The 13,745-nt window shown below is 44.1% G+C and overlaps 1 protein-coding gene across 1 annotated transcript in view; it reads right to left on the reverse strand.

Moving 5' to 3' along the window:
* Positions 1 to 10,678, reverse strand: part of CTSC (cathepsin C) — a 35,925-nt gene extending 25,247 nt beyond the window's left edge. Inside the window, exons 1-2 of the mRNA XM_081327588.1 lie at positions 10,396 to 10,678; positions 1,438 to 1,583 (exon numbers count right to left, since the gene is read on the reverse strand). Of these exons, the coding sequence (XP_081183714.1) occupies positions 1,438 to 1,583; positions 10,396 to 10,570 (321 nt within the window). The 5' untranslated portion in view covers positions 10,571 to 10,678. The remainder of the gene's footprint in view (positions 1 to 1,437; positions 1,584 to 10,395) is intronic.
* Positions 10,679 to 13,745: the final 3,067 nt, after the last annotated feature.

Below are 13,745 nucleotides of genomic sequence, written 5' to 3' on the forward strand. Positions count from 1 at the left end.
GAGTGGTGGTGTTGAACATAGAATCATATGGCTGGAAAGGATCTCAGAGGACCTCCTAAAGTCCAACTCTCTGCTCAAGAAAGGAGTCTAACGTCAGCCCACTCAAATGGCTGTCCATTCTGTTTTTGAAAGCCTCCAGTGATGCAGCACCCATAACTCCAGGAGGAAAGCTATTCCACTGATTAATTGTTCTCACTATCATAAAATGTCTTCTTACTTTTAGGATGGATCTCTCAAGCTTCCACCCATTATTTCTTGTCCTGCTCTCTGGTGCTTCAGAGAATGGGTCAATCCCCTCTTCTCTGTGACAGCCCCTCAAGTACTGGAAGACAGCTATCATGTCCCCCCAATCCTTCTCTTTGATAGACTAGACCCGGGGTAGGCAACCTTGGCTCTTTTATGACTTGTGGACTTCACCTCCCAGACTTCCTGAGCCAGCATGGCTCAGCTTGGAAACGCTCCCTTTCCCCTCAGCATGGCTGGCTCAGGAATTCTGGGAGTTGAAGTCCACGAGTCATAAAAGAGCCAAGGTTGCCTACCCCTGGGCTAGACACACCTAGTTCCTTCAACTGTTCATCATATGATTTAGCCTCAGACCCTTTATCATCTTTGCTGGTCTTCTCTGTACTCTTTCTAGAGACACAACATCGTTTTTTATATCATGGTGACTAGAACTGGATGCAGTATTCCAAGTGTGGTCTCACCAGTGAGGTATAGGCCCACATATAACAATAGCACTTAGACTTATGTATCATTTTACAATGCTTTACAGCACTCTCTAAGCAGTTTATAGAGTCAGCATATTGGTCCCAACCATTTGGCTCCTCATTTTACCAACCTCGAAAGGATGGAAGGCTGAGTCAACCTTGAGCCAGTCAGGATCAAACTCCAGGCTGTGGGCAGAGTTAGCCCGCAATATTAACCATTCTAACCACTGCGCCACCACAAAGCCTTGCAACACACATGCGTCACTTCTTCAGGCTCCCTCCAACCCCACGAATAGCAGTTTTTGACAATATATTAAAGCTTGTGCAATCTAATATGGTTAAGCTAAGAACAGTTTTGGATTTTAAGCAAAAGAAATTCCCATTCTAGACTTATAGCATAGAAGGCAATTCGCCCCATGTACTTTATTATGCTCATTACCGGCCAATGAAGTTTGCCCTGAAATACTTTTAAACGGCAAATTGTCACACATCGTGCTTGATTGCTTTCCTTAATTTTTTTACACAACTCTGTATTTCACAAGGGTTAAGTATTGATTGCCCCTTGCTTGCTTTTCAAACAGGAGATGTAGCTATCGGTTATGTTACACAGCTGGGGGAAAAACATATAATGAATATTTACCAGCTCTGCTCAGCAAGATTTTATTTTTGGAGCTACATACATTCTGGGATAAATAGCGTAAGAGTTTCTGGAAGGGAAGTCCTCTTTTACCTTAAAAAACGCAAACCACTTGTAGTTATTCAAGACAATCTCAAAGCCTTGGTTGTAAATTATGGTGAAAAAGCCGTAATTCCCTCGCTCGTCCTCAGCTATGTCAAGTTTCTGAAGATGTACAATTATTTTTTTCTCCACAGGACCTAAAAATGAAGCAGCAAAGAGTTTTCAGTTAACTGAAGATGAAGAGCTGACATAGCAGTAATAGTGTTAACTGCATATTCCTTAATATGCAACAATATTTTTTTTAAAAAAAACTCCACTGTTTTTATCTAGCCTTATTTTTAGCTGACTGAATTCAGACCTGAGATTAATTGGTAAAAAAAGCAGGCTTTAAATGTCTTGACTAAATATGCAAGCATATAAATCCCCCTTTCCAATTCTGAATATTTTTTTGGCCCTTTAAGAGTTTTACTGTCAATCTGTTTGAGGCCCAGCTTAAGAACTGCATCAAAATATATATTAAGTAGTCTGCCGAAGAGGCAGTGGAACTAGAGATCAAATTGCCAACATACACTGGATCATGGAGAAAGCTAGGGAGTTCCAGAAAAACATCTACTTCTGCTTCATTGACTATGCTAAAGCATTTGATTGTGTGGATCACAACAAACTGTGGCAAGTTCTTAAAGAGATGGGAGTACCAAACCATCTTATTTGTCTCTTAAGAAACCTATATGCGGGTCAAGAAGCAACAGTGAGAATTGGACATGGAACCACTGACTGGTTCAAAATTGGGAAAGGAGTCCGGCAAGGCTGCATACTGTCACCCTGCCTATTTAACTTATATGCGGAGCACATCATGAGAAAGGCAGGGCTAGATGAATCAAAAGTTGGAATTAAGATTGCTGGGAGAAATATCAACAACCTAAGATATGCAGATGATACCACTCTAATGGCAGAAAGTGAAGAGGAACTAAAGAGCCTCTTGTTGCAAGTGAAGAAGGAGACTGCAAAAGTTGGGTTGAAACTTAACATTAAGAAAACCAAGATCATGGCATCCGGCCCTCTCAATTCCTGGCAAATAGTTGGGGAAGAAATGGAGGTAGTGACAGATTTTATTTTCCTGGGCTCCAAGATCACCGCAGATGGGGAATGCAGCCAAGAAATTAAAAGACGCTTGCTCCTGGGAAGGAAAGCCATGGCAAATCTAGATAGCACACTAAAAAGCAGAGACATCACCCTGCCAACAAAAGTGCGTATAGTCAAGGCTATGGTCTTCCCAGTTGCAATGTATGGCAGTGAAAGTTGGACCATAAGAAAGGCTGAGCACCAAAGAATTAAGGTCTTTGAACTCTGGTGCTGGAGAAGACTCCTGCGAGTCCCTTGGACTGCAAGGCGATCAAACCGGTCAGTCCTAGAAGAGATCAACCCTGACTGCTCTTTAGAAGGCCAGATCCTGAAGCTAAAACTCAAATACTTTGGCCACCTAATGAGAAGGAAGGACTCACTGGAGAAGAGCCTAATGCTGGGAAAGATTGAGGGCAATAGAAGAAGGGGACGACAGAGAATGAGGTGGCTGGATGGAGTCACTGAAGCAGCCGGTGTTCGTGCATCCCGTTTTTAAACTGGCCTGAGGTTTGCCCCACGTTAAATTGGTTGCAATGGTTACAGCTGATTTTGTCGATTACATTTTTCACACTTACAACAATTGCAGCATCCCCCGTGGTCACGTGATTTAAATTCAGATGCTTGGAACTGGCTCTTATGAACAGAAAAACACTGACATCCCCTCAACTCCGCTGAAGATGTTACCTGGCCTGGTAACGAAATGTTTGGAAACCAAACCACAAGCTCGGAGGACGAACCTTCACCCTCAATAATAAGTATTTATGCTTGAAAAATATTGGGATTTAACCACTGAAATACAGAGATTACACGAAGGTATTTCTCCAAATTATTGCACTATTAGGGGGCGCAACAATAGAAGTTGTCAAAAAAAGAAAGAACTCTTAAAAATTAGAATAGTTTCATTTTACAGCATTATGTTACCAAATCCAGGTTTACTTGGAGCCATCCAAATTACACACATATACTGGTAGTCCTTGACTTACAGCAAGGGTGTCAAACTGTCGGCCCACACCCACCCCTTTGCCTGCAATGGCGAAAAAGCTCCTATACGTTGCACGACATCATGTGACGTCGTGAGTTTGACATGTCTGACTTACAGCCACAACTGAGGCTAAAATTTCCATTGCTAAGCAAGAGTTTCCATTGCTAAGTGAGTTTTGCTCCATTTTACGACCTTTCGTGTCACAGTGTTAAGCGAATCACTGCAGTTAGTAACATGCTTGTTAAGTGAATCTGGCTTTCCCATTGACTTTGCTCATCAAAAGTTCACAAAAGAGGATCGCATGATCCAAGGTCACTGCAACAGTCATAAATACACGCCAGTTGCCAAGCATCTGAATTCTGATCACATGACCATGGTGATGCTACAACGGTGGTATGAAAAATGCTCACTTTTTTCAGTGCTGTTGTTAACTCTGAACAGTCACTAAATGAATGAAGTCAAGGACAACCTGCACGCACACACACACACACACACACACACACAAGAGAGGGAGAGAGGGAGAGAGAGAGAGAGAGAATGTAACTGAACAATACTAAAGCTTCGGAATAAAGCCTGAATTCATCATAAATTCCCAACATTTGCTAAGTATTCTTCAGACAAATTATATCTATGTATATAAAAGGGATGCGGTGGCTCAGTGGGTTAGGACGCTGAGCTTGTCGATCAGAAGATCGGCAGTTTGGCAGGTCGAATCCCGAGTGCCGCGTAACAGAGTGAGCGCCTGTTACTCGTCCCAGCTTCTGCCAACCTAGCAGTTCGAAAGCACGTAAAAATGCAAGTAGAAAAATAGGGACCACTCCGGTGGGAAGGTAACAGCGTTCCGTGCGCCTCTGGCGTCTAGTCATGCCGGCCACATGACCACGGAGACGTCCTCGGACAAGCGCTGGCTCTTCGGCTTTGAAACGGAGATGAGCACTGCCCCCTAGAGTCGGAAACGACTAGTACGCATGTGCGGGGGAACCTTTACCTTACATAAATATAGCAACCAAAAGGTAAGCACAAAAATCTGCTTGCATTTCCTTGAAAGAAAAAAAAAACATTCACATGACTGAAATTCTAGCTGACCCTATTTCCATTTCTGTTACTTAAAGCTGCAGGATACACACACACACACATACACAAACAGCTGGCTGACTACCTCTTAAAGGCCTCTGGGGAAATTCTACCGCCCAGATCTCTGGTTAAAGGGCACGTGATCACGAATTAACAAAAATGTTGAGAAAAGAAAAATGTAAAATCAGTTCAGTTCCTAAACGAAACCACCGTTTCCTTCTTTTGGTTCTCCTTCGCAAGTCCCCATTGAGCAATCCACACCAGCAGGGCAAATTATGTCTTTTGAAATTTCCACTCAGGTCTTCTTAAAGCAGCAGCGCTTTTTTCCTGAGAAACAATATGGTCGCCTCCTGCAAATTTTGTATAATCTCAAGAAAAATCACTTCGGTTGAGGAGGGACAGGAAGCAGTTTGGCATGTGCACCAAAATGCACTTTTGTTTACTTTGAGCCTGAGCTCGGCACAGCTGCATTTTTACTCTTTATTAGAAACAAGAATTATTTATTTATTTTATTTATTAATTTTATTTGCATACCGCCCTTCTCCCGAAGGACTCAGGGCGGTGAACAGGGCAATACATGTTAAAAGACAAAATACAAAAATTAAAAGAGATTAAACAAAAATGCCCACAACTCTTACAATAGGTTAAAACACATTATAAGTAATAAAAACCCAACCCCATCCCATCAGGCCAGGCCAGCTTGTTCGAAGCGATACGTCTTTAGATCGCGCCGGAAGGAGCGCAGGTCGGGCGCAGAGAAAATGAAGGCAGTTTGCATCCACCATTCACCAACAGCAAAATTCTCCATTTCCACAAATGGCCATCTTTTCTACATAGGTCACGGGTGTCAAACTCGCCGCATCACGTGACGTGTCGCGACGTATCGCAACTTTTTTTGCATTGCCGGAGCTGGGCTGGGCGCGGCCTCCGTAGGATGCAACCGGCCCCTGGGCCAGCAATTTGACACTCCTGATATAGGTAGTCCTCGACTTACAATCATTTGTTTAGGGACTATTTAAAGATACGATGCCACTGAAAAAAAAGTGACCTATGACGTTTTTTTTCCACACTTACAATTGTCGCCGCACCTCCAGAGTCACAAGATCAAAATTTGGATGCTGGCAACCCAACATCTACAGATAGTTCTCAAGCCCCAAATTTCTGTTGCTAAGCAAAACATTTGTGAAGTGAGCTTTGCCTCATTTTACGACCTTTCTTGCCACAGTTGTTAAGTGAAGCACTGAAGTTGTCAAGTTAGTAAACACGGTTGTTAAATGAATCTGCCTTCCCCCATTGACTTTGCTTGTCAGAGGGACACAAAAGGCGATCATCAGACCCCAGGACCCTGCAACCGTCATAAACATGAGTCAGTTGTCAAGTTTCTGAATTCTGATCATGTGACCAGGGGGATACCGCAACGGTCGTGTGAAAATTGGTATAAGCCACTTTTTCCAGTGCCGTTGTAACTCGGAATGGTCACTAAATGAACTGTTGTAAGTCGAGGACCACCTGTATTTACAACCGTTGCAGCGTTCCAGAGTCCTGTGGTTATTTGTGACCTTCCCAGCCGGCTTCTGACAGGCAAACTCAATGGAGAAAGCCAGGTTCTGGCTTAACAACTGTGTGATCCACTTAACAACTGCAGTGATTCACTTAACAACTGTGGCAAAACAGGTCGTAAAATTGGGCACGGCTCAGTTAGAAAAACCTCCTTGCTGATCCCAATTGTGGTCATATATCGAGGATTAGATGTACACTTTTTTTTAAATCCCATTTATATCCTGCCCTTCTCCGAAGACTCAGGGCGGCTTACAATCTAAAGCACAAATCAATGTGCTTAGCAATAGCCTTCATTCTATGTATATGCCTGCTTATTAGGGCTTTCCCCCCCCCCCCCCGCGGCATTATTACAAAGTCAGCTTATTGCCCCCAACAATCTGGGTCCTCATTTTACCTACCTCGGAAGGATGGAAGGCTGAGTCAACCTTGAGCCTGGTGGGACGGGAACCTGCACTAATTGCAGGCAGCTGGTGTTACTTAAGGAGGCATTAGCCCACTGCTCCACCAAGGCTCTTACAGTTAGGCACATTGGTAAAGGCCAAAAAGAGTTGAAATGCATAGAAAAAGGACTGTCGGTTCTTATAGAGTTGGAATAATTTCCTCCCCACTGATCTCAATTATATTTTTAGGTCAGTACAGTGGCAATAAAAGAAAATAGTATTTATTTTTATCTTCCTCAATGGACTGCCTTCTCCCATCCACCTCTGGAGCAAACTAAGCTGCAAAAATACAAAACTAACTTGGCGTTCAATAATGAAAAAAGAATACAGAATGACAGAGTTGGAAGGGACCTTGGAGGTCATCTAGTCCAACCCCTTGCTCAGGCAGGAAACCCTATACCATTTCAGACAAATGGCTGTCCAGTCGCTTCTCAAAAATTTCCAGTGTTGGAGCATTCACCACTTCTGGAGGCAGGTTGTTCCACTGGTTAATTGTTCTCACTGTCAGGAAATTCCTCCTTAGTTCTAGGTTGCTTCTCTCCTTGATTAATTTCCATCCACGGTTTCTTGTCTTGCCTTCTGGTGCTTTGGAAAATAGGTTGATCCCCTTTTCTTTGTGGCAGCCCCTCAAATACTGGAACACAACTATCGTATCACTCCTAGTCCTTCTTTTCATTAAACTGGAGATACCCAATTCCAGCAACCGTTCTTTATACGTTTTAGCCTCCAGTCCCCTGATCATAATAGTTATGCACTTCTCTAGATGCAAGCGATAAATGTCATTTTTAGGGACTTGAAAACCTGATTTTTGGTAATAAGCATCGAGCAAGAGCACAGATGTCCAGGAAGAAGGTTAAAAACCCCAGAACAAAAAAAAAATAGCGATAGCAGGGAGAAAGAAGAGGAAGTTTAAGAGGCCTGACACCCAAGTAGAAACCACTGCAATTTCTGCTTAAGACATCCTACTAGCAGCACATGAAGACAAACCACAGCTATTAACCTTGAGGCTGGAAATAGCAACATATCTCTTGATACTAAATACTGCAAAGCAATTAACCCCTCCTTGTAAACATTCCCCAAATTTGGACTTCAGATGGACTTTGCTGATTAAAAAAATAACCAACAACACAGTTCCTATGGTTTTAGTTGGGGATAGGAAAGAAGACATCAGTGGCAAAGTTTTTAAGCAATAGATTAAAGGTAAAGGTAAAGCTTCCCCCGCACATGCGTGCTAGTCGTTTCCGACTCTAGGGGCCGGTGCTCATCTCCGTTTCAAAGCCGAAGAGCCAGCGCTTGTCCGAGGACGTCTCCGTGGTCATGTGGCCGGCATGACTAGACGCCAAAGGCGCACGGAACGCTGTTACCTTCCCACCATAGTGGTCCCTATTTTTCTACTTGCATTTTGACATGCTTTCGAACTGCTAGGTTGGCGGAAGCTGGGACAAGTAACAGGCGCTCACTCTGTTACGCGGCACTCGGGATTCGACCCGCCAAACTGCCGACCTTCTGATCGACAAAGCTCAGCGTCCTAACCCACCGCGTCCCTGATAGCAATAGATTAAGGAGGAGTTAATTCTATGCTGAATTAAATGAGGCTTCAGTGTTGTTAGGTACTGTTGGCCGTTATTAACTATACTGCCTTACGCACACATACTGTATGGACAGCTCATTTGGGGTGGGTGGCCTGAGCCACCATTGAAATATGAGCAGAGATAACCTACCTGGGCCACTTTAAAACCTGTGGACTTCAACTCCCAGAATCCCCAGCCAGCATGGCTGGCTGAGGAATTCTAGGAGTTGAAGTCCACAGGTCTTAAAAGTGGCTAGGGTTGGAACACGGTTTGGATTGAGAAGGGAAGGTCTTGCTCTAGTTAAAGACTGATAAGCCAAATATTTGGGGTGGGGGGGTGGGGGGAGGGAAGCCAAGCCCATTAACCGAGGGGAGAGCCGGAAAGAGAGGCAGATAAACAAACTGATAGAAAAAGGTGGGGTGCGTGGGTGGTGGCACATGGGCCACAGGAAACTGACAAGAGTGTGAATGATAGCGGGGGCTTAATTATTAACTCTGGCATATTTGCCCTGCAAAATCCCTGGAAGACTACTTTTTTTTTTTTTAAAAAATAGATATTAAATTTATATGCCGCCCAGCTCACTATCAAGTGACTTTAAGCATTCCTTTATCCCAAACGTGGAACTACAACAATGGCCCAAGCATCTCTGCTGAAAGAAGGCCGATCCAGAAATATTTCTTGAATGCAACAGGATTGGTTTTGGACACCCGAATATGTTTCCCAAGTTTGTGCACCTCTTCAGTTCAAGTGGAAAATGAGAATTAAGAGGGCCTGAATTGGAACGAAGGAAAAGTGTTTGCATAACCAGATTGTCAAAACAATGCTTCTGTTTGCACAATCTACAACGTCCAAACCAATCAACCATATCGTGAGTCACGGGGATGACTGGTTTCATCTTAAAAGATAGCCATTGTGTTTCTAGAATGCTGAACTGCAAAATTATCCAACCTCCTTTTAACTTGGTTTAACATGATGGATAAACCCCAGCCTGGCACCACCGAGCTGTGTTTAGTTTACAGCTTCCAATGAGCAATATTCACACAAAGTGGGGACGATGGGATTTGTAATTCAATGGTGAGAGGCGACCTAGATGACTACCCTTGTAGAGTTGTGTTCAATAAGCTGATTATTGCAGGGGGAAAAAAACTAGGCTTGGTTAAATCCACTGTCTATGGAGATTCTCAATCATCCTGGTCATGGTTGTCTTAAAACGTGATCAAAGGCCTGGAGACTAAAACATATGAAAAATGGCTGCAGGATTTGGATTTGGCTAGTCTAAAGAAAAGAGGAAATAGGGGTGACATGATAGCAGTGTTCCAGTATTTGAGGGGCTGCCACAAAGAAGAGGGGGGCAAATTATTCTCCAAAGCAGCTGAAGGCAGGACGAGAAACAATGGTTGGAAACTAACCAAAGAGAGAAGCAACCTGGAATTAAGAAGAAACTTCCTAACAGCGAGGAGAATTAACCAGTGGAACAGCTTGCTTCCAGAAATCATGGGTGCTCCATCGCTGCAAAATAGAGTTTCAAATGAGGCTAATCCCTTCGTCTTTTTTCTCTTGCCACGCAGACTTAAGATTTTTTAAGGTTTTTAAGAAGAGGCTGGACAGTCACTTGTCTGAAATGGTATAAGGTTCTCCTGTTTGAGGGGTGGGGTTGGACTAGAAGACCTCTTAAGATCCTTTCCAACTCTGTCTATTCCTGGGGCCTTCAAACTTGGCCCTTTTACGACTTGTGGACTTCAACTCCCAGAATTCCTCAGCCAGGCACGCTGGCTGAGGAATTCTGGGAGTTGAAGTCCACAAGTCATAAAAGGGCCAAGTCTGAAGACCCCTGGTCTATTCTATTATTTCTATTATTTCTATTTCTGTGTTGTTTTTTTCTTCCAAAAGGCGACTGTGCTTTCCGGTGATTTTTTTTTTCCTTTGAAAACGCTTCGCTTCTCAAGAAGTGAAGGGAAGAAGTTTTTTTGCGGACCATAAGGGAAACTTTTCAAAGAAAAAAAAACCCGCCAAGAAAGTCCCGTTGCCTTTTGGAAAAAAAAAAAAGCACGGATGCGTTCTACCGACAGGGAACGGTTGAACTTGCGTGTTTTGTTTCCCGCTGCAAAGTTTTGATTCTTTTCTGTTTCTTTCCTGAAGGAAGGAAGGAAGGAAGAAGGAAGGAAGGAAGGAAGGAAGGAAGGAAGGAAGGAAGGAAGGAAGGAAGGAAGGAAGGAAGAGATGTCCCAAAGGCAGCGGAGCAGAAAGACGCGCGACTTACCCACGACGGAGCAATTGATCTCCCGGGTCGGGGGCCCCTGCCCGCGTCTCACCTGGAGCACCCAGGTGCCCTCCAGGTCTTCAAAGGTGCAGTTGGCCGGGGTGTCGGCCGTGCACGGCCCGACCTGCAAGAGGACGGCCAGACACAAGGCGAGCCGAGCTGCCCAGCACGCCATGGCACCGCGCAGGGCGATCGCAGCGGAGAGACCGGCGCGCCGGATTCACAAGAGCACGCAGAGCCTTGCCTGTCCCCGGCGGTTAACCAGTAACCGGAACAGCGGGGCTCGGCTGGACCCCGCCCTCGCGTGTCACGTGTGAAGGGCTAGTTTCTTCCCTTTCCCCGGGCCCCGAGACGTTTGGCGCGGCGCCTGGGCTGCAGCGCGGTCTCCTCCCACCCCTCACCTCACCCCACTGCGGGGCGGATTCCTGGAACAGAGATCCAGTTTGCCCGGAATCGATCCGGTGAATTTCAGCCGGCTGTTGTTGTTGTTTTTTTTTTCCCCTTTGTTTCCTTTTGCTGGAGAGTTTGGCTCTCTTGCGTTCAAATCGGTTTCCCACGGCAGTTTGCAACAGCGACGCAAATCAGAGTCGGCAGAGGTAGTCCTCGACTTAACGACAGTTCGTTTAGTGACCGTTCAAAGTTACAAGGGCACGGAGGAAGGGACTTATGACGGTTTTTCACACTTAACGACCGTTTTTCACACTTAACGACCGTTGTGGCCTCCCCTATGGTTATGCGATCAAAATTCAGATGCTTGGCAACTGACTCATATTTATGACGATTGCAGCGTCCCCTGGGGGGTTATACGATCATCTTTTGTGACCTTCTGGGCAAGCAAAGTCAATGGAGAAGCCAGATTCGCTTAACGGCTGTGTTAATAACTTAGCAGCTACAGTGGTTCACTTAACAACCGTGGCAAGACAAAGGGGCAAAACTCACTTAACAACTTACATTTTGGGCCGTGGGAAGAATCCAGAGAAAGAAATATTTTGGGAAGTATTCAAAAGGCAGAATATATTTCTCCAAAGGAATACTGGAGAAGATCTTTAAAAGGCAGAAACTTCTCGCTCCACCCAGCCGGAAAACTCAGCAGAAACCAGCTTTTGGAAATGCAGATGTAATAATCCGTTCAGGAAGGTTGGGGCCAGATAAAAACTGATGAGATTAGGAAGACAAAGACCTCTAAAATCTACGTACCCCACCCAAACTCTAAAAGACATGACCTTTGGGGACACAATAGAATTATGTCCAATACCAAAAGGGCACACTCAGACTCAGGTCAAAATACATAACACAGATAAGATAAACTTTATAGTCATTTTTTACTGTGGGCACAATGGCACACATTGTGGCGCACACTGTGGGCGCGCCAGACCTTTGGAACCCTTTACCGGTTGAGCTCCGGATGGCTCCCGACCATCGCTCCTTCCGACGTGATCTAAAAACTTATTTATTTGAACAAGCCGGCCTGGTCTGATGGGTTTGGGGTTTAAATTACTATTTTTAATTAATTAATTGTATTAATTAATTGTTTAATTTGTTTTTAATTTTTGTATTTTGTACTTTTGGTATTTATTGCCCTGTACACCGCCCTGAGTCCTTCGGGAGAAGGGCGGTATATAAATTAAATTAAATAAATAAATAAATAAAAATGAAATACAAAAAAAATAAAAGAAATGGAATACAAAGCCTCAAACAGGAACAGGAAACAACCTCAAGAGCGCCAGAAGGTATAAAAGCCCACCACTCCCTGCTCCATGTGGTCACGTTTTTTCCAGAGCCATCTTTCTGTCTGGCTCTGCCCTTCAATAAACTACAACCTTCTTTCTAAAGCAGTCTCCATTTTGATTATTCCCAGCTTGGACTGGACCCTGATGAAGATTTTTCTTTCAACAGGGCTCAGTTGTGGTTGTAAGTTGAGGACTACCTGTACTGTTAGTAGGAAAATAAAAAGGGGCAACAGCGGTAAGGCAGGAAATAGTTTTAAAAGTGCATCTGAAAATTTGGGAGAAATAAAAAGAACAAAAAAGGTTTTAAGGGATTTTAGCCATGGCTGGGTTGAATTGCTCTGGCAGAAAACTGTATATAAAATTAGCTGTCTGAATTGCTCACGTTGTTATGCTTTTACTCCAAATCACTGTCAAAATCCTGGTTTCCTTGGGGGCAGGTAATCATGGTGCCCTTAAATGGTGTCCTTGGATTAAGGGGCAAAATAATTTGTGAGGGGTTGTACAGTTAAGGACGTGTTGAAGATATAATTGGCATCCACTGGGGGAAAAAGTTGGCAAGCAATGTTTGGACTGAAGTTAGGTGAAAATCACTCTGTAGAGCAGTTCTTTTCAACCTTGCCAGCTTTAAGAGATGTGAACTTCAACTCCCAGAATCCCTAGAATCCTTTGCTGGTTGGGGAATTCTGGGAATTGAAGTTCACACAAGTTAAAGTTGCCAAGGTTGAGAAACACTGCTTTAGAGGATGATAAAGATGGGGGAAGTTTACCAACTGTGTTTTATCATCATAGATAAGGCCCTGTGTCTCTTTCTTAGGCACTTTATCTCTTACACATAATGGGATCAAGATGTTCCATGGTGAAACCGTTTAATAAACCAGGAGGTCATGAGTTCTAGTACTGCTCTAGGCATGGAAGCTGGCTTGGTGACTTTGGGCCAGTCCCCCTCTGTCTCAGCCGAACCCCACCTCACAGGGTTGTTGTTGGGAGAAATAGGAGAAGGAAGAACTATTAGATATGTTTGCCACCTTGAGTTCTGTATTAAATAATAAAGGCAGGATATAAATAAAATAAATACAGGTAGTCCTCATGGCCAAATCGAGTGTAAAATTTCTGTTGCTAAGCAAGACACTTGTTAAGGGAATTTTGCCCCATTTTATGACCTTTCTTGCCGCAGTTGTTGAGTGAATCACTGCAGTTGTTAGTAACACGGTGGTTAAGTGAATCTGCCTTCCCCATTGACGTTGCTAGTCAGAAGGTCACAAAAGGGGGGTCACACAACCCCAGGACACTGCAGCTATCACAAACATCTGAATTTTGATCACATGACCATGGGGATGCTACAATGGTTGTGTCAGGTCCCTAAAAAATGTATTCTTTCCATTTGCATATTGTTGAATTTGTAAACCTTCTTTTGTGACCTGCTATTCTGTTGGGAGGGGGGAGTTTTTGGGATTGCTTTGCACTGTCCTGCAATGTTGCCCTTCCCCCAGCAGGGGTCGGCAACCTTGGCTCTTTTATGACTCGTGGACTTCAACTCCCAGAATTCCTGAGGCGAGAAAGACCTTGAATGAACGTATTGAATGCTGCTTTTATTATATTGCTTTCCCGGGTTTTCCCCCA

This window comes from Vipera berus (assembly GCF_964194415.1).
Source record: "Vipera berus genome assembly, chromosome: 4".
In the NCBI taxonomy this organism is placed as follows: Eukaryota; Metazoa; Chordata; class Lepidosauria; order Squamata; family Viperidae; genus Vipera; species Vipera berus.